The 25,698-nt window shown below is 35.9% G+C and overlaps 4 protein-coding genes across 9 annotated transcripts in view; 1 reads left to right on the top strand and 3 right to left on the bottom strand.

Annotated features, from left to right (window-relative positions):
* LOC148913695 (uncharacterized) overlaps positions 1–9,964 on the top strand; it is a 40,204-nt gene extending 30,240 nt beyond the window's left edge. The window contains exons 2-6 of one of the 2 annotated variants that reach the window (XM_089035149.1): positions 3,297–3,660; positions 5,510–5,572; positions 7,873–7,935; positions 9,012–9,109; positions 9,234–9,964. In XM_089035149.1, the coding sequence (XP_088891275.1) occupies positions 3,639–3,660; positions 5,510–5,572; positions 7,873–7,935; positions 9,012–9,103 (240 nt within the window). In that variant the 5' untranslated portion in view covers positions 3,297–3,638 and the 3' untranslated portion in view covers positions 9,104–9,109; positions 9,234–9,964. Of the gene's footprint in view, positions 1–3,296; positions 3,661–5,509; positions 5,573–7,872; positions 7,936–9,011; positions 9,110–9,233 lie in introns of those variants that run through there. The other variant, XM_089035144.1, reaches the window with a different exon arrangement.
* LOC148913684 (uncharacterized) overlaps positions 1–25,698 on the bottom strand; it is a 169,897-nt gene that overhangs the window by 116,956 nt on the left and 27,243 nt on the right. The window lies entirely within an intron of this gene.
* Positions 4,071–25,698, bottom strand: part of LOC148913697 (uncharacterized) — a 35,352-nt gene continuing 13,724 nt past the window's right edge. The window contains exons 1-4 of one of the 4 annotated variants that reach the window (XM_089035108.1): positions 23,446–23,660; positions 21,164–21,529; positions 21,016–21,090; positions 4,071–4,931 (exon numbers count right to left, since the gene is read on the bottom strand). In XM_089035108.1, coding sequence (XP_088891234.1) covers positions 4,867–4,931; positions 21,016–21,090; positions 21,164–21,529; positions 23,446–23,473 — 534 coding nt within the window. In that variant the 5' untranslated portion in view covers positions 23,474–23,660 and the 3' untranslated portion in view covers positions 4,071–4,866. Of the gene's footprint in view, positions 4,932–11,642; positions 11,919–17,622; positions 21,091–21,163; positions 21,530–23,445; positions 23,661–25,698 lie in introns of those variants that run through there. The other 3 variants (XM_089035097.1, XM_089035103.1, XM_089035093.1) reach the window with 3 other exon arrangements.
* LOC148913698 (uncharacterized) lies at positions 12,948–17,193 on the bottom strand. Its single transcript, XM_089035073.1, has 2 exons — positions 15,816–17,193; positions 12,948–14,089 (listed from the first exon to the last, which is right to left on the bottom strand). Exon 1 carries the CDS (start codon positions 16,718–16,720, stop codon positions 15,830–15,832), a length of 891 nt encoding a protein of 296 aa, XP_088891199.1. The 5' UTR covers positions 16,721–17,193; the 3' UTR covers positions 12,948–14,089; positions 15,816–15,829.

Genomic DNA, 25,698 nt, shown 5'->3' on the forward strand with positions numbered 1-25,698 from the left:
TAAATCATCTTGATTATTAAGACAATTTTGTAGCTTTTTACCAATCCTTTTTTTTTTTTTGTCACCTCATGAATATTATTTTGTTGTCTGATCTAAATTGGTAATTTCCAAATATATGATCATTTAGTGTCAATAATTTTTTTTTCTTGTTACTCTTATCCCTAAACGTTAAGCAAACTTATAATTATGTTTCATAACATAACCATTTTGTATATACGTATATTCATTTAACGCTCAATATAGAGCGTTTTCACGTGACGTCACAGTGGCCATTATGGGGTACCAAAACAATACATTTTCTATCCTCCGGGAATTGAACTCTATTTTTATGCAAAAACTGTGCAGAAAGTTTCTATTGTTTATTGCTGCCTTCTCACGTGAGTGAAAACGCTCCATTATAGTCAGTCCATTGTCTAGTGGGCTTCTTGTGGTAGGGAAATGCGGTTTGGGACAATGACAATATGATCCTCACTCACCAATTGAAGCTTCTCAAAATCCATTGCAACCGTTGATACGATATTCTCTTCAAGCTCGGTTTGTTTTAACTTTTTTTCACAGTTGGTGCACATTCCTAGATTGAATAGTAAATTGAAAACGTTATCCTGAGCTCATAAAATCAGGAGGATATCAAATAGAGATGACTTTTAAGGACACTTACCAGAACCAGCTTGAATAAATGTTCCAGTTTGTTTCAACAGCATCTGAGATGCGCCTTTTCCAACACCTCTGTCCGCCTTTGGTATTTTCCCTTTCCATTTTTGACCAGAAACTTCTTGGGGTATCCTACATCTAGTGTTAGAGCCCCGACTCCACCCAATGCCAAGAACAGAACGATGGTTTGGACAAATGGTTATTTCTTCTATGTTTTTGGGGGTCTTGAATAAACCAGCGCGAGACAAAATTAAATCCACCTCATTTTCAGGGCCAGAAAACTTGCAACTCCGCAAGTGACTCGAGATGTCTTTCTTGCATGTCAATAGAGGTATCACCTGTGTATCATATGCACGATCTTTACGGTCAAAACCACAGATTCCACCGACAATAGATTTAAAAGAACAGCAAATCTCCATGTTTTGATTCTACTGTGAGTTAGGACGCGCATTTTACTAGTGAGTGGTTACCTTGCACTTGCAAAACATATTCATATTATAAAAACAACGGCCTGTCAATCAAGGGACTTTGTACATTCGCCGTCTTTTATCTCAATAACGATCAAGTTAATGATATATGAACCTGGCCTTGGTGTTTTTTTGTTTAAAACTTCATTTAAGAGGCAAACCATTAGGATAAAGAAGAAAAGAAAGTTTAACTTGCTATTCTAAGAAATTTAAAGAAATGAGATGTCAAACACGGCTGTTACAATCCTTCGGGAAGGTGTCACGCTCTACAGTACCATGCTGACATTCAAAATCTACGACGGCGACATCAACCTGAAGTGTTAATAATCTCTTTTTGGGAAGCTGTTCATTGGAAATTTTATTCAAAACATTGTCTGTAAAGTCAACTCATCCACAGGGAATACAGACTTTGAAGGCGCGAAACCCAAAAGTGAAGTTGTTTACAGTAGACGTCGCCGTCGCAGATGTCAAATACGGCTGTTACAATCCTTTGGGACAGCGTCACGCTCTACAGTACCATGCTGACATTATTACCTGAAACCGGATGCGATGCACTTAACCTGACAAGCAATTGATAAAACCACAATTGAAGCTTTTTAAGTTTCACCAACTAAACAAGGTTAGCGATTATAACTTTAGTTTTATAAATGATTTAAGATAGTAAACATGATTAATCGACGGCTCACCAGACGATCTTGTCGATTTCAGTGTCACTAATATTTGATATTTTACGGAAATTTGAGCTCGCCCCTCGTAAATACTGTTGAAATACACAAAGAAATTTTTATATCATTGGAAGTATCATCGCTTCATCTTTCAAAATCTAGAAGCTCGTTGGATTTCGTTGTATCGCACATAGTTTAAATGACCATTGTTTTGAGGCTACTTTTGTAGTAGGAAAAAGTATGGCCGATGAAAAAATTCGTAGAAAATTCCACATTGCAGTGAAATCTTCAATAATAACAGTGAACGAAGAACAGATGATAGGCAATAAGAAAATCATGTTATCAATACCAAAGGTTAGATAGTTTCGTTAAATGATGTCACTGAAGTTGGCCAATTTGAGGCATTACTAATTAGCATATTTACCCGGTCCGAGTAAAATGCTTATTTCTCAAAAGCAAAAAAATATTTTCACAAATAAAATACACCATGATGATTGGGACATAATAGGCTACCAATACTGAAAGTATGAGCAAAATCGATTTTTTGAGGCTTGCCACTAAATGTTTGATGCTTGCTGACATCCGCTCTTAATACCTATATTATTACAGATCATCGCACAAGTAGGAGTTAAGTCTATTGACTTGACACATACTTGATATTCAAATATATATTAAGATCTATACAAGTATAAACAAGATACCCTATCTTATCTGTACCTGAACATAGTGCTTGTTAAATACTTATTAAATAGGTTTTTAAACATAGATTAAATACAGAGCGATTTAACAAATATGTTAAGATACACATCAAATACCAATAGGCATTACTCAGATATATATTAAATACGTATAAGTTAAAATCAAATACTGTTAAAGTAGTAGTTAAGTCTTTTTTTTATTTTCTTAAGCACATGAAATGCTTTTAGGAAACATAAAAGGCCTTGTTATTAGTGACTTTCTACAAATCTTCGTTTGCCTACACAAGCATTCGTATATAAAATTATATCAAAATCAGTCAATGTCGTTTAATAAGACGTGTTTACGTGTCCTTGTATATCGATAGACTGAGTACATAAATTGCAATACGAACACAATCTACACGGAGTCAGTCGAATTCAGCAGTAGGTGTATGTAATGTCCGCGATTTTGGATTTAGAAACAAATTGTAGCTTATGAAATCGGCTCTTTCTATTTAATCATAAGAGAGGTTCTAAGAATTTGTTTCCAGCATATGTATGCATCTTCTCAGATTTTTCGTATTTGCGCTTTGTAATCAAAATGATATGAGAATCAGAAAATGTTGCTTTCAGCTAGTAGCGGTGCTTTGAATACAAACATGTTAGTTTTGTGACTGCACTATAATCTTTATACTATGTTAATGAATTTGCTACCTTCCTTATGTTTTGTCATCTACGGATATGCTTCATGCAATACAGTCATCATTGCAGACAGCAGCACCATATAATAGCAAACATATATCAATACCTTATAATTTTCTTCTTTTTTGACAAAGTATACTCCATAAAGGGTCCAACATATATCAGATGTTCCATTGGAGAAGATGCCTTTTTTATGTGGAATACGACGGATCAAACAAAAATCCTTTCTGCCAGATGGGGAATAAGAAAGGGCACCATCCCCGATCCTCATTTTATCAGTGTTAATGGATATAATGGAAAAGTGCACCTTAACGAAGATATTGATGCGGCATTGAAAAAGAGTAGAATTTATTGGAAACTTGACAATAGGTCGTGCTTGGTTCGTGTTGAAGAACCTTACTGTCAATGATGCTAAAGAATACATTGCAAGCATCAGTGACGATGTATCTAGAGATCTACCATATTATGTGCACCTAATGGTTGCAGAGAAGGAGAAAGGTAAGCCATGCACTTTTTTGGGAGTAACATAACTTATTTATTTCATATAAACTTCTGATTCCTAACCGTCTAACACCCTAATCCACATAGACCATATTATGCACATTTGTTGTGAAGCGTTATCGTCAGTGTGAGTGTGAGAAAGAATATTGTTGGTGGTGACTGACCTTTGGTCAACCTGAGCTGGACTTAGTCATCTTCAAAGACTTTCTCTAGTTCAAGTCTTCTTTAAGATTACACTCACCTGGATGATCACTGACTTCACAACAAGCATCAACGCCTGGGTTCAATATTACGAAGCAAATTATAGTCTTTGTAGTATTTCGACAACAATGCAATATGTTGGTTATATTGTTAGGCAAATTCATAACTTTGTTCTCAAAAAAAAAAAAAAAAAAAGAAAAGATAGATAGATAGATAGATAGTTTATTATCCTACAGATGGTTATGGGCCATCGGTATCCGATGGTTATTTGATTGTCAATAGTAATTATTTACAATTCTTACCCACAACTTAAAACAACACTACCTGTTTTAATAAAAACATAGCCCCAAGTAGTGACCTTATCTAACCACAAAATGTTAATAGGAAATCAGGTTTAGCTATATATATAGGCGAGCCTAGACAGCGTTTAACACACACTGAATCGACTTAACTTTAAAGTTAGAAGGCCGAGTCTAAGGCTGTAGCTGTAGTTGAACTGGAAAGCATGGACCTAAGTGGACGAATGGCCTAGTAAGGAAATCCTGCTAAAAACACACCTACTAAGGGAATGTCTTCCTAGTCAGCTTCAATGCACCTTAGGCTAGTAGCAACCTCTCGTATTTATATTCCAGGCCATCCCGGAGTTATTTCAGCCAGCTCTAGCTTCCAACCATATAATCTCACATGTCTTTTTTCGTTCCAAATTGTCCACAAACCTTAAGGGGCACTTGAATAAAAATCAATGAAAATTGGAAATGACTTGAAGCCTGTATAAACTTATCTATATGGCCCAGACAGTAGCCAAGCAACATGTTTCCTTAATAGTCAAAATTATCAATTTTATTCAGCATCTAAATTGTGAGTAAATGACGTCATTTACTAAACCCTATTGTTCTTTTCACTTTTAACTCAAAATATCTCAACAGCAAGTGGCTCCCAGGCTAAAATTTTAACTAATCTGGTTTTCAAAATCATAATTGAGTCGTATCATCCTCAAACACTTCAATTATTCGGACTTTCAAAACTTGGAGCGTTTTCATCCAAGTGTCCCTTTAATGCTTGATTATCTAGGAAATAATTCATACAAAATAAGCTGAACTCGCAAATCTTACATGATTAAAGACAATCGTAAATGATCCTGAAAATAGCATAAGCTTTAAGCACTTGATGTGTTTGTTATTCATCATTCTTCCATTTTTTCCAAAAGCTTTTAAAGTTATTAAATTATTCACTTACATATTCTCTCTGTTCCACCTTCTCAACCAACCAACCAACCAACCAATTATAAACCAACCTTCAAGTCAACAAAGCAACCAATCGCTATTTGTTCATACCACTACCAATACAACAACAAATGAGACAAACAGAATAACTGAAACTAAAAAAAAAATTTATGCTGCAAATGTCTGCAGTGCTCATGCGTATACCACTGACCACTCTCGTGAAGAGCAGCCATTTCCCCCCGTTATACTCCATATTTTGTATCTATCAAGTACACATATGTCGAATAAATGATTCAAAACTTGCAGATACTAAGAAACGGGAAAAAAAAAATTTCCATCATTTTGAGTTAAGCCCAGACAAGTGGTAAAACTACAAGGATCCCGCGCGATATTGTTTTAATTATTATGTTTTCCCTCGACAGAAAAACCAACAGAAGGGCCTTCTCCAACCCCAGACACTACAGCTGCTGCTCCCAACAATACAAGTAAGGTTTTGATAGCTTCAGCATTAATAAAAACATGGAATACCAATATACATTTATAATATGCATACATAAAGTATGATATTTTTGTGATTATTTATTGGAGTCTGTGACGTCATACACTCAACATCAAACATTGCTACATATATTTCTTTATATATAAATCCTTAATTTATTTTATTCCTATGAAGCCCAAAGGGTGGCTAATGTGCTTATTTCACATTACTTGTGATTATGTTTTGGGCTGTTTGGGTATTTCTTTCTCCCTTTACTACTGATATTCTGATCATAAACTAAAATGAAATGTATGGAGCGATGTTCGATGTTGAGTGTATGACGTCACAGACTCCAAAAATTTGAGACAGCAGCTCAATGATAGCAGAGCTCCCGCGCGACCCGTGTAGAATGTGGTTAAACTATCCAACTCAGTTTTCGTGGTCATCGCATGGGAACCCTGTGCTTAAAGCTAAAAGTGTCGCCAGCACGGTGTACATCGCGTTTCTGATTGGTCGAGCTTTCAAATAACACGTCACTAGGACCATGACGACTTTTTGTTTAACGAGCATTTTAGTTATCAGTTTCTTTTTTTTTTTTTTTTTTTTTAAAATTTTAAAAACGAAAAAAAAAATAATGGAAGAAATAATTAAAGAAAATACTTCGACACAGTGTGAAGATAGAGGTTAGGACATTTTCCATTTTGTTTTATTTTTAGATTAAATAAATACAATTATCGGAAAACAAGCAACAAACTAGCATGATAAACGAGCGGAAAAAGTCGATAATTGTTTTGTTATTGTAGTAGGAGTACTCGTAGTTCTTACATGTTTTAAAAGTAGTCATTTGAAAAATAAATAAACAAATAAACAAAAAACATTAAGTTTAGTAGTATAAGTATATATCAGCGAATGGAACTTTTGAATTCAAAAATTAAGCAATTCCAAGAGATGTGTGACAAAGTTTATAGCTAATTATAATATAACTAGATTATTACGCGCGCTCTGATTGGCCATAAACCAATAAACTATTTCCCCATGGGCTGCAGCCTCGCGCACGCTGATCTCAACTGACGATGGCCTATCTTCTCTAAATTTTCAAACCCGATGGCGTCAATAGCGCGCGCACGAGCGAGATGGGTGATATAACGCGCGCTCTGATTGGCTGAAATGCCTATGAACTATTTGCCCATGGGTCGCACTGTAGATTTTTGGTCATATTATAAATCAGTTAGACGACAAAAAAGCGCTCGCCCATGGCGATATAGACGCACTTGAGAAAATATAAAGAACTCTTAACAAGCTAGAAGCACACTTTCCATGAAGTATTCTCTATTTATTTTTTTATTTTCATGGCGGGAAAAAATACAGTTCATAAAAAAACATAAAATTAATTCCTTTTGAAATCCAAACATCGTTATTTAAAAGACGTAAGAAAGCTTTTCTCTTCTTTTCTTTTCTTTTCTTTCTTTCTTTTCTCCAAAATTTCGATTCTGGTGAAAGACATCAATGGTAAATCTAGCAAAATTTGATATTGTATTGGATTATCTGTAGTTATCTTTCGTTTTTTAAGTAAAGTTACCCAGGACTTCAAACCATGTATAAAACCAGCAATTCAATGAAAAGATAAGGGATCATCTTTTTTGAAACGTTTATCGAATTGTACTTTACTGGGATTTGTTACTTCAGACATGTATAAATGTATAATACAACGTTTCTTCAATCGAGTGTATATATATAATACATTTATTGTGAAGTGTGATGGTCCGGATGAGTGTTGTAGTGTGTTAAGTAAGACTTACATGATTAAAGACAACCCTAAATGATCCTGAAAATAGCATAAGCTTTTGATGTGTTTGTTATTCATCATTCTTCCATTTTTCCTCCAGTTATTAAAGTTATAGATTTATTTACTTACATATTCTCTCTGTTCCACCTTATCAACCAACCAACCAATTATAAACCAACCTTCAACTCAACAATGCAACCAATCACTATTTGTTCATACCACTACCAATACAACAACAAATGAGACAAACAGAATAACTGAAACTAAACAAAATAAATTATTCTGCAAATGCCTGCAGTGCTCATGTGTATACCTCTGTCCACTCTCGCTGAGAGCAGCCATGTTTCCCCGTTACTCCATATCTCGTATATATTCAAGTACACATATGTCGAATATATGAATCAAAACTTGCAGGTATTAAGAAACGTGAAAAAATGGCCATCATCTTGAGTTAAGACAACTGGTGAAACTACAAGGATCCCACGCGATATTGTTTTAATTATTACGTTTTCCCTCGACAGAAAAACCAACAGAAGGGCCTTCTCAAACCCCAGACACTACAGCTGCTGCTCCTTACATCACACGTAAGGCTTCTTATAGCTTCAGCATAAATAATTAACTTGAATACCGATATACAGTTATAAAGTGCATATATTATAGCATCGCGATTCACTAAGTCTCTTATATTTTTGAGACGACAATATTTTGTGGTATTGTCGTTTCAAAACTAAAGTTTCTGATTGGCTAACGTGCGACGAAAAGGAAAGCTTTAGCTTGAGCTTGAAGCGCGCGCGTCAAATTTTTTTCACTGGTTCCTTGCGGCATAGTGGGCGCTCGTAAGGAAACATTTCGCTTTTAATCAAAGAAATTCGGTCGATTTTTGTTTTCTTGTTCGTATGTTAAATTCTTTAAAATCGCGATACAAAACTAATTACGATTTTGAGACGACAATGCCACAAATTATTATATGACCGTGAATCTTAAAGCCTGGACACTAGCAAATTGCGCGATCTGATTGGATAGTTCGCATCGCGGACTAGTCTAGATTCTCCGGTATTAACCGGTCCGATCGCATATTAATCTTAAGGCCAAAACGTTTTGTTCTTTTCAATGAAAAGTGGTCATATAATAAAACTCTTATCAACCGAGCTTGGTCGGTCTGTACATTCCGACCTCGGTCAAGATTATCCCGTACAGACCTCCTGCTCGGTTGATAAGATCTAAATATTGACGGCGTTGGGAGAAAATATATTCGGCATTGGGCGGAGTCGGAAAAAATACAGTAGCAGTAGCAGTAGCAGTAGCAGTAGCAGTAGCAGTAGCAGTAGCAGTAGCAGTAGCAGTAGCAGTAGCAGTAGCAGTAGCAGTAGCAGTAGCAACATTTAATAAAAACATATACTTAAACTTTACGTTCAGCATTTTTTTCCCAGCAACACCGCTATTTCAATTACCTATATATCCTTCATATATCTCAATAGTCAGCTACCAACTCCCATTCCTTTCCTGTATAACAATAGATAAAGAGAAATAGAGGGGGAGGGGGAAGCTAAAAAGCACTTTTGTTTAAGAATATACATATTGTTTTTCTCCATAAGGGAACTCAAACTTATTTTATTTTTTGTACTCTACTTAACTTTTGGTTATATATTTCTCTTTTCAGCAACACCCAAACAGAACTCGTCGAACATACTAAAGCACATTAAGGGTCACATGATATTAATGGGGATTGCACTGGTGATGTGGCACTCTTGAATTTAGGTAAAGGCCGCACTTAATATTAAAAAATAATATACTTATCGATGTTTATTGCAGCTTGAATTTGACTAATTTCATTTATTACTACTTCAATATAATTTAATAATCTTTTATTTTTCTTTTCCAGGGTTTTTGATTACAACGAAAAGATGAAGAAAGTCAAAATCATTGAAGGATTGCTTAAGATCTTAAAAGGAGTTGAAGAGAATTACTATGCGATGGCTTTCGCAGTAATTAAGAGGCTGTCTATTATTATTATTTTTCTTATTTCCGTTTCTGATTTGTACTTTGATCTTTTTTTCATCTTGAATATTTCACTCATGCAAAGCATTACACCTCAAGTATGATGACCTTTCAAACCTCACACAACCAAAATCCTCTTCAGTAGCTTTAATTTGTTATACAAAATTTCACTATTGTCTGGTATCCTCAAAGGATTTTTAACATTTCAATGTGAAAAAAGAGCTTTTAAAAAGAATTGTGGTAGTTTAGGTTTGAAACTCCATTGGTCTATTGCAACATCCGCTCAGTTTTAATGTATAGGTTAATATATATCTAAAAATGTTTTTGGTATTACCATTACCTCCAAGCGCGCATAACAAAGTATTAAGAGGCTGTCTCAGTAACAAAAACCGACCACCATTCAAATTCCAGGACCCTCGGCACAGATTTATCGCCTTCGAGGTGCCCGAAATGCCTCAAACTTTATGGCGTTCTAAAAAAATAAATACTTGACGAAATTCTACATTTCTTTTTTCGTATGGAAGATCTGTTATTACAGTTGCTCTGGCAGTAACATTTTAATGAAATTACATTCCCTTGTATACCAAACGGAAAAAAAAGTTACCTTATGTAAAACAGCTTGTTCAAAATCTCAAAAAATGCCTAAATTTGAAGGAGAATTTCAAAACATTTTGGCACCTAGTTACAGATCCTTATTCATATCATCAGAAAGCCCTAATGTTGCTTTGTTTAAAAAAACAAAAAAAAAAAAAAAAAAAAAAAAAAGAGCAGCGAATTTGGAAAAGTAGCAAACCTTCAAACTTTGGCTACATCGGCTAAAATTGTTTGGTCGAAGAACTTCCACGATATCCTAACTCTCGCGATCCATCCAACATTTCATCTTTGTTGCCTTTAACCGATCAGCTAGCTTTGGTAACATTGCTGCTCTTCTAATATTTGTTTGATACAGGAATATTATTTTAAAGAGCCCTCCAGCACTTATGCAAGTAGAAAGCGCAGCAAAAATTACAATTCTCATGCTAAATTTTTAAAAAAAATTTAAAAAAATAATAAAAAATACACGACTTTCCAACCTACTATTGTGTTGTTTACAAAGTCTTTGGCATTAGTGCCCAGTCCACTAGTCAATTCAAACATGTGGGGGAGAGGGAAGAGGAAGCGCGGAGGCATGCTCCTTTTCTGAAAACTTGAAAACGGGATGCGGCCGATAAAACACAAGAATATCCACTTCTTTTTTCCATTGCACTAATTAAATGGAACAGGTGAGAAAATATATTATATTTTTTTCATCCAGCCGGTGGTATCATTTGTCTTTTATCATTTAATATGGTACCTTAGCTTTAACATTCCAGCATTTAGTCATTCATTTTAATAAAATGGTTTAATCCATGCCTTGTTTTCTTCTACTTTCCGCTTATACTTTTTTAAGTAAAGATTGCTGGGTGTCAAAACTAAATTTTAGGATGTTTGCTGAGATGACAAAAATTTTTTTTTTTTTTTTCACATAAGGACCCTGCGGCTGTAGAGAGAGCTATGAATACTGAATTACAAGCTGTCTTAGATTTTTGTACAGCTAATAAATCAACTGTAAATATAGACTAGACCAATTACATGATAAAAGAATCGAGTAAGAAAAGAATTCCTAACATTGAACTACCACAATTTAAACGTACTGAATCATCAAATATTTGGGTGTCTACATTGATCAAAATATAACATCATGGGAAAAACAAATTAATTTTATTCTAAGCAAAATATCTAAAACTAATGGCATAACACGTCGGGCTAGAAGGGCTAAAAAATGTTTCATTTAGGCAAAACGTTTTTGTATTTTCGATCGAAATGTGAACCAAAATAGTAACAAAATGGCGGCTTCATGAACATTCAAAAAATCATATCTTTTGGTTCACATATCAGAAATGAACAAATTTTGCACTTTTGAACTCCTCATGTCCAGTTCTTTCAAATGCGCTAGTTAGAATTTTCCATTGTGGAGTATTTCGATTTTCCGTTAAAATTGATGACGTCATTTTCCCGCCAAAAATGTTGAAATTTAAAAAAGTAAAACCACAGAATTGTGAGATTTGTTAGACTCTTTAATGTTACCAAGTTTCAAGAAATTTCAATGAAACACAAAAACGTTTTGCCTAAATGAAACATTTTTTAGCCCTTCTAGCCCGACGTGTAATAAGAAAGCTAAGGCACTATGTCAATCTTAAAACCCTATAAAGTTTGTACTATATGTCGTGTATAAAGGTCCTCCGAAACGAGTAAAACCACAATAATTCGAGTGAACTGCTAAACGATTCTGTTTATTACTCAAAACGTCTCGTGCTAAAGCCGCGACAGTCGTGACGTCATACACGACCTGTCAATATACTTAACAGATATCTAGGTTGGGAATTTTTTTTTTATTTCCTTCCTTTTTCCTTCACTCTCTTCTTCCTTTCGTTTTCTGTTTTTACTTTCTTCTTAGTTCTTGGTTAGTAATTTTACTCGCCACCATCATCTTTGCTTTGCTTTTTCTTGCTGCAGAGGTAATACCTTAACTTCCATTCAACTTAACCGCCTATGCAAAAATAAATGATGATAATATCAAAAGGAAGCGGAATAGAGCCATGGCAAGTAATATCGCTGTGACTAAATTAAAACACAGAAAACATAAAAACCTGATAGACCGGAAGACGAATTTTTTGGTATACTTAAGTTGCCTCAAGTAATTCTAGTCGTATCTTGCAGAAAAAGGAATAGGATAAAATGTTGACTTCTATACCTGTAGCGCTAGCATTATTTCAAACGCTAGTACTTCATATCAACGCTAGCAACAGTCACTTTAGAATACACCTACCTGGTTAGAGTGAAACAATGTTGCTTTTTTTCCTAGCCACTACAGGGGACACAAGGATCTCTCTCTCTCCTCTCTCTCTCTCTCTCTCTCTCTCTCTCTCTCTCTCTACCTCCCTTCCTCTCTCCCATATATATATATATATATATATATATATATATATACACTCGATTGCAGAAACGTTGTAGTATACATTTATACAAATATCTAATTTATTCAGTATATTTAATGATATGCAAAACGGAAAAATCGCTTTACCTATTGTTTGTTTCATTCAATGACTGTCAAAATATTTTTTTCTTGTCTATTAGATCGTACAGATTATAAATCAGTTGGTTTTAAGCGTTGAAAATGGTTATTTTGCATTATGCATCTCATTAGATATTCGTATAAATTTGAAAAATTAAACGAGCCTTACCTGTAAGGTGAAGTTTGATTGTGATTCTACCAAATCCAAGGTGACGCGCTGAGGGTTAACATGAGAGGCGCACGTGCTGCCGTGGATGCTCAGAGTTTTAAATGTTGTGGACACGATATAGAGAAAAAACGGGTAAAAAGCACGGGTGGGAAAACAGAATAACTCTAAGGGAGGGCATGTTAACCCTCAGCGCGTCACCTTGGATTTGGTAGAATCACAATCAAACTTCACCTTACAGGTAAGGCTCGTTTAATTTTTCAATTCTACCAAATCACGGTGAAGTCACTTCCGGTTAACATGAGACTTTAAAGCAATTGTTGTGGACACAACCACTATTGACAAACAAAACAAAACTTTATTTTGACAATAACAATTTATCTTAATACCGCTGCAGCAAAATCAGTAAGCACAGGTTTATTATAGAATGTCTGGAAAGTTGAAACTTGAGACCATCCTATGTGCTTCAATATTTCATCAGTCGGAATCATCTGGCTTGCTTTGGATGTAGCAGCTGCTCTGGTGCTGTGAGCCTTGAACTTTGTTGTATTAACACCACTTGCTTGGAGGACAGTTTTAATCCATCGACCTATAGTACTAGTACTAACCGGTCGATAAGGCTTCACGTAGGATATGAGCAGTCGTGAATTGCCTTCATTACGTACACTCTTTGTCACTTCAAGATAGTGTCGAAGAGTGGAATAAACACAGAGTTCCTGTTTAATGTACTTCTTAACAATAAACGATGCAAAAATCTTTCCCGGTCTGTCTTGCTTGACATGATCCCGTATGTAGAACAAATAATAATCTGCATTCTCTTTCATATCAGCAATATCGAGAAATGATAATGTCTGGCATCTTTGTCCAGATGTGAGTGCTAGCAAAATAACTAACTTGAATGTTAGTTCCTGTAATGAAAGTTTCTCCAACGGCGACAATAGCTCTATGTATTTCAGTACTGGGTTGACATCCCAAGTCTCCTGATAACGAGGAGTAGGTTTGACAAAATTAAACACTCCCTTCAAATAGCGTACAACAAAGGGGTGATCAGTAATTGTGTAGTGAGTACCAGGAAATTCAAATCCCATTAAATAGTTCGACAAAGCCGAACGTGCTGTATTAATTATGGAATAGGATAGCTCTTTGATGTGTAAACTGTGCAGAAACTCTAACACGTCATTGATATTTGGGCGCAATGAATCAACTTTCCTTTGTAGACAAAATTCACCCCACCTCCTGATGTGAACATCATATTGCTTGTGTACTTGGCCTCCATGAGGACATGAGGACATTGGTAATGTCCTCAGAAATGCTGCATTCAATGAACTGTTGCCTGATACCTTGCATGCCATGAGTGACAAGGAACATTCTGGGCCGATGGATCAAGAGACTTAGAAGCCTTGTAAACTAAGCTTGTGTGGTCCACAGAGGTACTATGATGGTCACTGTTGCTTGTTCCAAAAATATTTTTTGGAGACATCTACTGATTAAACAGAATGGTGGAAACTTATAACTGTTAGTGAACTGGGACCAATTCACAGTGAAAGCATCTACATAGGTTGCACAGGGATCTTGTTTCCAAGAAACATAGGTATTCGTTTGATGGTTGATTCGACTGGCAAACAGATCAATCTCAGGGACCCCATACAACCCACAGATTCTGTCATAAAGAATAGGATTCAGCTGCCATTCTATCCCATCCTCAAAATGGCGCGACAGTGAGTCTGCAATGGCATTCAGCTGCCCCGGCTGATGAGCCGCTGAGAGCCAGTGGTGCCGACTGATGGCCCATAACCAAATGTCCTTAGCAATCTGAGTGCATTCCTTACTCTTACAACCTCCCATAGCATTAATATAGGACACTGTGGTAGTATTGTCAGATAAGATCCTAATGTGTTGGTTGGATACTGATTCAAAAAGGGACATGAGCCCCAGTTTAACTGCGAGCATCTCCAGGACATTGATATGATATTTCCTCTCCACTTGGGACCATAGACCTTGGGTTTGACTTTGGGAAGTCCAAGCACCCCAACCCACAGAAGATGCGTCAGACGTAAGAATCATGGTTGGGATACCATGCACAATGTTTCTCCTTGCAGCAGGGAGGGAACTGACCCACCATTCTAATTCTTGGAGACTTTCCCTGGAAAGGGACATTTTCTCAACAAAATCCCCTTGGATAGCTTTTAGGGACATATCTTTGTCCCATTCTAAATTTCTATAATACAGCGGGCCAAAACTCCACCCCAGAAAATGTTGATGCCAAAGTTCCTATCAATGATGCAACTTCCCGAATGGTATATGCCTGTCCACATAAATACTTCTGACACATAAGGATAATTTTCTCAATCTTCCTTGGGGTCAAACAAACTGTCATGGTGTCAGAATTTAACACGAAACCCAAAAAATCTAATGACTGTGTAGGATTGAATATAGACTTGGTTGGGTGAATGACAAAACCTAGACGAGTAAACAGCTGAGCTGCATGTATGGTAGCCTCACGACAGGCATCTTCAGTATCGTCCGTGAAGAAAGAGTCATCAAGATATCCCAGGCAATTATGTCCATATTGAGTTCGTAAGGTGGAAAAAACAGGTTTGAGGACCTTCGTAAAAAATACGTGGACTACTTGTCAACCCCATTGGTAGGGCCCGAAATTGAAACAGGTATCCCCTCCATGCAAACTTGAGAAACATTCTATAGGCAGAAGATATTGGTATGGAGTAATAAGCATTTCGCAGGTCGATTGAAGACATAAAACACCCAGGCTTCATTAATTTGATTGCAGACTCAAGCGTGTCCATTTTAAACTTATGGTAAGTCACTGATTGGTTAAGGGACTTTAAATTGAAAATCATTCTGTAGACCCCAGGTTCCTTCTTAGGTATTAGAAATATAGGTGAAATAATCTCCCCACGTTCTGACTGACATCGTTCAATAATTGGCTTTTCCAAAAAGGTGTCAATCTCTCTATCAACAGCTTGTTGTTCTGTCAATGTGAATTTGAATTCTGAGTGTAAGGAACTTGAAGAACCATTTGATGGCATAGGAATGCAATCAAACTCAAGTTCACAATTAGACACACATTATAAGACAAAGGGGTCCAAGGTAATTGTTTTCCATTCCTCTAAACAGTGTTGTAATTGGCCAGCTCTAAATGGTGTCTCTGACCCAATAATACCATGAATTTGAGTCATGTAACTAACCTGAGCTCTGGAAATTATTGACGAGACTCTTTGTCGGTCTGAGTGCGTTGTCTGGCTCCTCCCCTCCTGCGGTAGGAGCCTCTCTCTCCTAAAAAAGATCTCGAGCCATAAGCTCTGCCATCTCTTGAAGATGAAGAGGATCTTTGCCGTTTTTGGCTGTTGTAGGGGTGATAACCTTTACGACTGCCTCTCTCGGATGACATTTTCTTTGAAAGCTTGTTTGCCTTAATTACCTCGTCAATTTCTTTTGCAATGTCATCCCCAAACAGCTGATCTGTAATCGGCGTAGTAGGGTTGCAAAGCGAAGCAAACTGCGAATTCAATTCAGGCCTTAAGGACTCCCGCCGGCACAGGTTCAGTTCTCGATTACCTGCCAAGGCAAGGACTAAAGAGTGTGCAAGAACAGACTTCATCTCTCCTGTTGCCTTCTCGCAGGCAGACATCATGGCATACATGGCAGTAATAAAATACTGTTGAGACTTTTGAAAAGCCCTATCTGTGGCTTTGGTATTCTGGCTTAACTGATTCCAAACAGCTCTATTGACTTTGGGCGAGACCAGCAATTTGCAATTTTCTGGTCGAAGATATTTTGACATCAAATCGTCGAGTTTTAACTTGGGTAGCTTTTCTTTAACCAGTTCCTCCACCATGGAGGCTAATTTAGAATCAACGGCTGGCCCAGTCTTATCTGATGTAGAGAATTCATCTGCAAGATTGTCGAAACCAGAAGTGGTATTACCCACATAATCGTCTCCTGAGGAAACGCTGTGTTCAGAATCTGAGTCGTCAGCAGGTCCAAGCTGCTCCTGAATCTGATTAGTGATCTCCTGTTTGAATGTGTTGAACATTCCCAACATCTCATCTTTCCAAGATGGCGGAGGTGAACCCCTCGTGTCGTCCGCCATGAAATAAATTTACTGGAAAATAAACCAGTAGGGAGCAACCATTAGTTTATTCCAGCAAAATAATGAATATTTCGCAGAACTATGGTTGCAACTCGGGAAACTATAACTTTATTTCCCAAAAACCGCCTAGGATGCATAAATTTCGGCGGTGTAAGTGAGGCATGAAGCACTCGACTTACAAACAGATTCGCTCGGACGGAGTTTGCAGCATAAATATGACTTGAAAACGAAGTCAAAAACCCTGAAGAAAAATCTAAAAACGAAAGAAGATAAAAGAAGATAAAGTAAAAATATCCCAAATTAAACTTCTTACCTAATGAATGAAGTGAAAAATATTATCGATAAAGTCTCCACAACTTCGAAGGATTCGAAGAGATCCGAACTCCACGGCAAAGCTTTGTGTACTGAGCATCCACGGCAGCACGTGTGTATCTCATGTTAACCGGAAGTGACGTCACCGTGATTTGTTAGAAGTATAAATGTATACTACAACGTTTATGCAATCGAGTGTATACATATATATATATATGCAGAATTCAGAAAATGAAATGTGTGGCAAAAATTACTATGCAGCGCACTGAATCATCTGACAAGTGGTTGTGAATTAAGTATTAGTGTAACGTTATTATTAAAAGTAATATTATATATTATAATGTTTTCAAATATTTATTTACCTTTATTTATTTTACTTCGAAAAGCTTTCTGTTTCTTTCTTAATCTTTTTCTTTTTCTTTCAATAGTTTAATTTGTTTCTTTCATAGCGAAAATAAATTTTTACTTACATCGATGGCGCGTATTGAATTCCTCTCCTATATAAGTCGTTGCGTGCTTCTCTAATTTTAAGGAATGGTCCATAATTAGCGTGCGTATATCCAGTTCTTGAAGCACGAGAGCAGCGTAAGAGATGCTCGAGGCGTCGCCTCGAGCATCTCTAGCTGCTAGAGTGCTTCCAGAACTGGATATATGCACGCTCATTATGGACCATTGCTTTTATAACATAGATAACGACTTTAATTCTCTGAAAAATGTTTTATTCGTATGATCACATGTCAAAACTCTCTTAAATGTGCGCGCGCACACTAAGGAAATTTACATTTACCGTTGGCTATCAAGAAAGTTCAAAGTATGTTTTACAGCGCTTCTTCTAAAAGAAAAAAACCACGATAATCAAAAAAGTCAATAAAAGCCTTAGCGGAGAAATGAGAGTCTAAAGAAGATGAATCACGAGGTTATGTTCATGGTCGATCTACACCCGTTGCGATAGATCAGCGATCACTTCTCGTGAATGACCAGTTGAACGTTTTGAACTGTGCAGTTGCTAAAGATGGAGCCAAACTGGCTCGCCGGATCTTGTCTTGCAACTTCTACAACCACATTGTTGTTTTTAACAGCTGTGTTCAGATGAACAGTAGCCGGGACAATCGCTTGGCTTGAGGAAGTGAGACTTTGGGACAGCACTTCAGAACAGTGGTGCAGTTGTTCGGTCGAAGGCCTCGTATTGTAGTTTGCCAAACTCTGCTCGTTTCGATGCCCAGATATGGCCATTATATGGCGATTAGGAATACCTGCATTTGACATCACTGTGATTGATGTGGCTCGGACTGAATGGTTAGTGTATGGGCGGAATAATTTGGCCTCTTTACTGATCTCTTTCATCATTCCGTCCAGCTTATTGACGCCAACGGGCCTGTTTTCGTACCACACGTCGTCTGTTGGGGACCAATTTCTCTTCGGATACTGGAAGAGGGATTCGCAGTTTGGATTGGTCTTTGACAAATACAAGCGCAGAGCTTTATAGCCGTCGTTTGGGTAGTCAGTTTCATACATTCGAGCTTTTTTCTCTGAGGAGTTTACATCATTTATGCCGCCCGGGTGGTTCTTGGTGGCTTCGTCGTGAGCCATTGTAGCGTAGGGTCGCCCGCTTGCATCAACTTCAAACTTCAAGCTTGATGTCTTTAGTTCTCGCTGGCCTTCTCTTCCTCTCCGGCAGAAAAACAAGATCAGATGGAACCAGACATTCCTTAACAGACTCCATGGATCATCAAGGGAGAGAGCCTTGGAAGTTTTCAACTTCAATAGATCTTGGTTTTCTATGACTGGTTTATGTTGTGTATCCTCCGTGTTTTTTCGCTTCATTTGAACTAGCTGGGCATCAAGTATCTCATTTGAACGGTTAAACCTTGGGTCAGTTGAGAGCTTCAAACCACGGTTTAAAGGAGGCTGATTCATATATCTCTCAATGGCATGTCGAAAGCCCAGGAGTGTTTTCTTGCTGTACATCTCGCCGGTTGTCTTTCGTGCTTCGGGATAAAACCTGCGGAGATTTGCATCCAGTTGACCAAGCGTCATCTTCTCAAGAGGTGTCTGAATGTGCTTCTCTTTGCACCATGCTAAAAGAATAAAGGTTTGAAAAAGGTTAAGAACAATTAATTTGTATTTCTTACCTATTGTCGAGCAATTATTTTTTGTTTTTCTTAGTTGCAGTGCGAACCGCACTCAACAAGTTGTGTAAAACCGGTTGAAAACACGATGCTTTGTTTCATTACTTAGTGAATTAGGAGATTTTTGCCGATAGATTGATTCACTGCTTTAAAAATATGTAAACAGTTTGCTAGCAATAAAAATAAAGCAGAAATACGAAAACATTGTTGTTTAATATTTTATAATTTTCCTCGTTGAGAGTAATAGCTGTCTACAACACAACTTACGAAAGCCACGTTAGTGTTTATTGTCTGTGTTGACATTTTCGCAAAAAAATTTTTTCATGAAAACTAGTTTCTATATTTTTAACTAGGTCAAAAGGTCATGCCATTTTATCTCATAAAAGCTATTAATAAAATTTTCTTACCTTTAAACGTGGAAACACACCAGTTTGTCGTTTTTTTGGTCTTGGCAGACTGCTTATCAGCGAGGATATCTTGCAACTCGTTTTCGTTGAAGTTAGCAAATCTTCGTGAATTTGTTTCTGGTTTTTGTTGTTTATTAAGTGGGGGTTCAATGTTTTGATCAAACTCAAAATCAAAATTAGGAAGCTCATAATCTTTGTTAGATGGAAAAGAAGCCATATTTCTAGTTTTAAGTCACGAAACACTTTGCTATTTTCTACAGCTAGCGAATCAACGGTGAATTTTTCGCCGCTTCACCGTAAAAACATTTTCTATGGGATATCTCTATGGGATATCCACTTTTTTCACATAGCAAATTAGCCAATCAGAGCACGCGTTATATCTTGCCTATGTTATAATTCTTTTCAGTAGAGGCAAAGGAATTCGTGTTTATCACTGCCAAATTTTCTTCATTGAAACACACATGAAAAAGATCAGTTGTTAGGGTTTTAATATCATAAAAAAACTGATATGTATTGTAGGATAAAATTGAAACTTTTTTTGGTCTGATTGTCATAGCAGCTTAATTTTTACTCCAAAGGAATATAAATAATCATATATCTCTAGACCAATCAGAATAAAGTAATGCTTTTCGGTTTACTATAATTACAAAAAGTAAAGAATAGAAAATTCCAACATCAGAAAAATATATTGGTTTAAAGACACTCCCCACTTTAAAGACACTCCCCATTTAATTTTTTTATTATTATTTATTTAAACGTTCAATGACTAGTGATCCAAAGAAGGGAAGTGAAATCGAGGGGGGGATAATAATCAAAACTCAATATCAAAAACAGTGAAACTCTAAGTATTTTAAATTTTAATTAAAACCCCATTTATTTCGTTTAATTTTTCATTATTTGATATATATATATATATATACATGTGTGTGTGTGTGTGTTAAGTGTAGAAATCACACGACCATTATGTATATATCAAAGGCAACCCCATTCCACGATAAAATAACCATTTCCTTCTTCTGGGGCGCAGGGACTTACATGAACACATTTAATCAGTCATTGTTGTTAGTGTAGCGCTCAATTGTATATACTAATTCAGGAAAGACAAAAGGAAAATGGGGACATATGTATAAGTATATATATATCCGATAAATGTCAGAATTTTAAAGATTTGGTGTATATATATATATGTGTGTGTGTATATGTATGTATGTATAAATATATTAAATCATCTTGTCTTTCATAGCTTTTAGTAATTCAAATATTTTGAAAAAATATATCAATAATATTGTAAAACATCGAAATTGCATATAGTGCTTTATACATTATTATTATTACTTATTCATTTCCATTTTAGTTATTATTCAGCTATTTCCCTAGGTAGTGTTATTGCCTCCAGCACTTTGAATAAAAAGAACATTTTACGAAATGTTTTAATACTTTTCCTCACCATTTATCTTAATTGATGTTGCAGTAGCATCCGTAACATGAGTTGACGCCACTTGCGTGGTCCACGTAATGTTAGCTATATAATTACCAAATCAAAGTCAATTTACAGTTGTAAGCATTTTGTAAATAAATATTTGAGACAAACAAACCTTTTTTCTTAACTTTCAGCTGAACGATGTAAGCGAGGACTCCGCCTTTGCTTTCATGAATATTTGCAACATATTTCAATTCATCGTTTAGGCTCACATTCTTTAACTTAAACCAAGCACGGCCCATTTTCAGGTTACCAACAAAATAAACCCTCTGTCTATATTTAGGATCCATATTTTTGTTGTAGTTCACAACAGTTGTGAACACATTGGTGTAGATAAACTGAGAATCAGGATGGTTCCAATTTTTTATTCCCCAGTTGGCAGAATAAATTATTCTTCCGTCATCTGTAGTCCAGTTAAACAAAGCTTCATCTCCAACATGACAAATGATTGGGTTTTCGGGTGAGATTACGTTACAAGCTCCTGCAATGAGAAAGTTTATGAAATCGATTATTCCTTTGCAGATGTGGAAACAGCCGCCATCTTGGATGTTTTTAACAAAATACTTGTGAATTAATTATTTTATTATGTCATCCAACATGGCAGTCATATCTTTTGTTATTTCACTGATTCCCATGGGAATGATTGAAAAAATAATAATGAGCTAAAAACTATGTACAGCTTTCTAGTTCACTTTTTGATTAATGGAAATATAACATATGGTGAAATTATAACATTTGGAAAAGAACTAAGATGATTATCCTCCAAGAAGAATGTCCATCACACACAAACACAGATATATATGTAATGTATACAGTATGAGTGGCCGTGTTGTATCTGATATACGAACTCGAGGCGTCGCCTCGAGTTTGTATATCGGATACAACACGGACACGAATACTGTAGATTACTTATCAAACGTCTAGGTTAGTTCTTTTGTGTTTCACTAAAATTTTCAAGATAAAAGTGAATTTGGCCAAGAAAATCGAACTTAAAGTTTATGCAAATGAACAGGATTCTGTATCTGATTTACAGAACTCTTCACGGTCGTGATTTCTGTTGTGTTTTCCTCATGAATTATTAAAGAGTTTGATAAATATATATATGAATGCTAAAATGCTCAGTATTGAGCGAATGACCTAACTGGTAAATATATGGATGAAATTGTAGTTCATTTGTCTTTTTCTTTTCTTACTATATATATCACGCTCTACACCCATGTATTGAGTACTGTTTCACAGAAATCAATTCTATACTTATATATATATAGTCATTTACAGCCATTTACAAAAAATATGGCCGCTTCCACATATATGTACAAGTATATCAAAAATATATCAAAAATTATGGGATATATCTGCCCGCCCCTGCGTCAGGACCATGGTCAGACCATGGTCAAACATGTTTAAAACATGTTAGAACATCGTCAAGCAAACATGGTTGACCATGGTTTGTCCATGATGTGACCATGGTTTGACCATGGTCAACCATGAACGTTAAATTGCACAAGTTTAACCATGGTCAACCATGGTCAGTTAGTGTCTTGCTATGTAAGACAACAACCATGGTTTGACCATGGTCAACCATGTTTGGAAGCAAAATAAATACCATGGTAGACCATGGTCAACCATGTTTAAAAGCAAAATCAATACCATGGTAGACCATGGTCAACCATGTTTAAAAGCAAAATCAATACCATGGTAGACCATGGTCAACCATGTTTGAAAGCAAAACTGACTATAAGAGGATATAACTAGCTAAAAACTAGTGTGAGCTGCGTTGGTGTTTCTAATGAAACAGTAATGATGAAAAGGTAAAGAAAATTGATCAAAGAAACAGATAAATGCCTTTGCTTAAATATACTTTTTTCATACAGTTTTGTTGAGTATACTATAAATGAATAATTGCAAGACCTTCTCGAAAAATTCATAATTTTATCATTAAATGAGAAATAAATTGTTATAAAGAGAGAACTCAATTTGTAATAGCTTATGCAAGACTTTTCCAAGTGTGTTGTGGATTTTGATTCTCACTATAATTCCTTTGTTTTTTTTAGACTATTGAAATAATTTCTCGGCATTACTTCTTGTAACAGATCTACCTTCATCCTTTTAAAAAATTAATGTGGAAAGAACATGAGTTAAGTGCACTTGCTAGCATTCTGGTTTGCTATATTAATCCCCAAATTATGAACTCAAAGAAAACGTCCACAGTCGTATTTCGAAACATAAAATTAATGTTGTTTCACGCTTTCGAAAAGTTAGCCATGCATTCAACTTCATTGACAAACCATATTACAATGCTTAAAGCCACGAAGAGCAAGATTCCAGCCAGTTAACTCCAAAATAAATTGAATTTAAATAAAAAGTGAAAAGCAAAATAGTATCAACCTTACATGCCTGATAGTGATTCAATCCATGTCCTCATGATCAGCCACCGATTTTGCAATCTAGGAAAGTAAAAATTGAACCCACTGTACGATATCAAACTCTTGCTGTGCAAATTCAGCTTCCAAAGCTCATAAAAACGTCTTTTGAACAGAGATTATACGGTATTTTTCTCTACAAGAAACGGTTACCGGTGAATAACAACATCAGGCGCCAAAACACAGACTATGAGCCCGCGTACATACCGGCTAATCACCAGTCCACTCAAAGTCACAGTACAGTGTCTTCGTGGAGAGAGAGAATTGCAAATGTGTAGAGATTGATTTGAAGATGTTATTTTAAATGCACTGGAAATAGTTTCATCAGTGAGTAACAGTAACAGGAAATAAATAATTATATTTTTCAATAATGTATTGTTTAGAAGTTTATTCGAAATTCACTGGTAAGCTAAAATATGGATTTCAAAAACGAATAGTTTTTAAATGACAAGGCCTCATATACTTACTTACAAGTATATGGTGTTAGTCTCCTGTTAGTTTCTAAGGATAAGTTGACATTTTTGCTAGCAAATGGGTAGAGAGTTATGATAACTCAGATATTCTGGCTGACCATGGTTGACTGTGTACCATGGTCATCATTAACATATTTTGACCATGGTTGATAGTGTAACATGAAAATTGATTCTTAGGTTTAAATGTTCCTTATATATGGACTGTGTGATGATCACCATTATTAACACTTTGACCATGGTTGACTGTGTACCATGGTCAACATTATTTTAAACACTTTGACCATGGTTGACTGTGTACCATGGTCAACATTATTTTAAACACTTTGACCATGGTTGACTGTGTACCATGGTCAACATTATTAACACTTTGACCATGGTTGACTGTGTACCATGGTCATCATTATTAACACTTTGACCATGGTTGACTGTGTACCATGGTCAACATTATTAACACTTTGACCATGGTTGACTGTGTACCATGGTCAACATTATTTTAAACACTTTGACCATGGTTGACTGTGTACCATGGTCAACATTATTAACACTTTGACCATAGTTGACTGTGACCAATTTTATGTATATATATTTAGAAATGGATTTTTAGATTTAACATTCCTTATACTTTCTCATTTTTTGATCAATTTCATTTTTTTTAAGAAAACCAAACCAAATGTCTTTTGACCATGGTTGACTGTGTGCCATCTTCATCATTATAATAAACTTTGACCATGGTTGACAGTGTAGCATGGTCATGATAATGAATACAAATTAAACATATCTAAAATATTTAAACATTGATTTTAGCTTTTGTTCCTTATTTTTTCTTATATTTAAATTAATTTATGTCTTTTTTTGGGTAAAATCAAACAAAATGTTGTTTGACCATGGTTGACTGTGTGCCATGGTCATCATTAATATACTTTGACTGTGGTTGACTGTGGAACATGGTCATGAAATAAATGCAAATTAAATTAATTTAGAATATTTGAAAAGCCATTTTTAGCTTTTGTTTCTTATATTTTCCCATATTTATATCAATTTATGTCTTTTTTTGATAAAATCAAATCAAATGTCTTTTGACCATGGTTGACGGTGTGCCATGGTCATCATTATTTTCTGATCATGGTCAGCCACCATGGTTAGACCATAGTCAAAACATGGTTGACCATGGTTGGCAATGAAAAACCATGGTACCATGGTCATTCTAACGCAGGGGCGATCCCTGATATTCATTTCGAGTTGTCAATCACTTGGGCTTTCCTAAAAAAATACCAAGAAAAATATCCCAACGTGTCTGATATACTTTTGATATACCTGTATGTATATTTGAAACGGCCATAATTTTTGCAAATGGCTGTATTTGGATTCAAATTTTGAATGAATTTATGCCGGTGAATTGGACCAAGGCTTGAATTGCATCCTATCCGGATGCTATTTATTTTGTGCAACTTTCTAGTATGTTTAAATTGTTTATTGGATTCAAACCCCTCGACATTGATAATATTTTTAACCACTTGATTACTTATTGCTTATGTTCGTTCTCATGTATTGTCAGGCAAGCAATATTATATCTGATCTATTACCCCCATCTCGCTTTTGTCAAGGGCTATACTACCATGTGGTTTGTTTGTCTTGTATATTTTTAATATGACAGTGCGACTATCATAACATGAACCAATCAAATCAGTAGAACGAAAACAATACATTCCAACGAACGTTTAGTCTCCCTCGCAGCCGTTTTTAGTGTCGGTCGT

Source organism: Actinia tenebrosa, unplaced genomic scaffold (genome assembly GCF_029948245.1).
Source record: "Actinia tenebrosa isolate PJP-AT-01 unplaced genomic scaffold, QUT_ActTen_1.0 PGA_scaffold0__85_contigs__length_37466705, whole genome shotgun sequence".
Lineage (NCBI taxonomy): Eukaryota > Metazoa > Cnidaria > Anthozoa > Actiniaria > Actiniidae > Actinia > Actinia tenebrosa.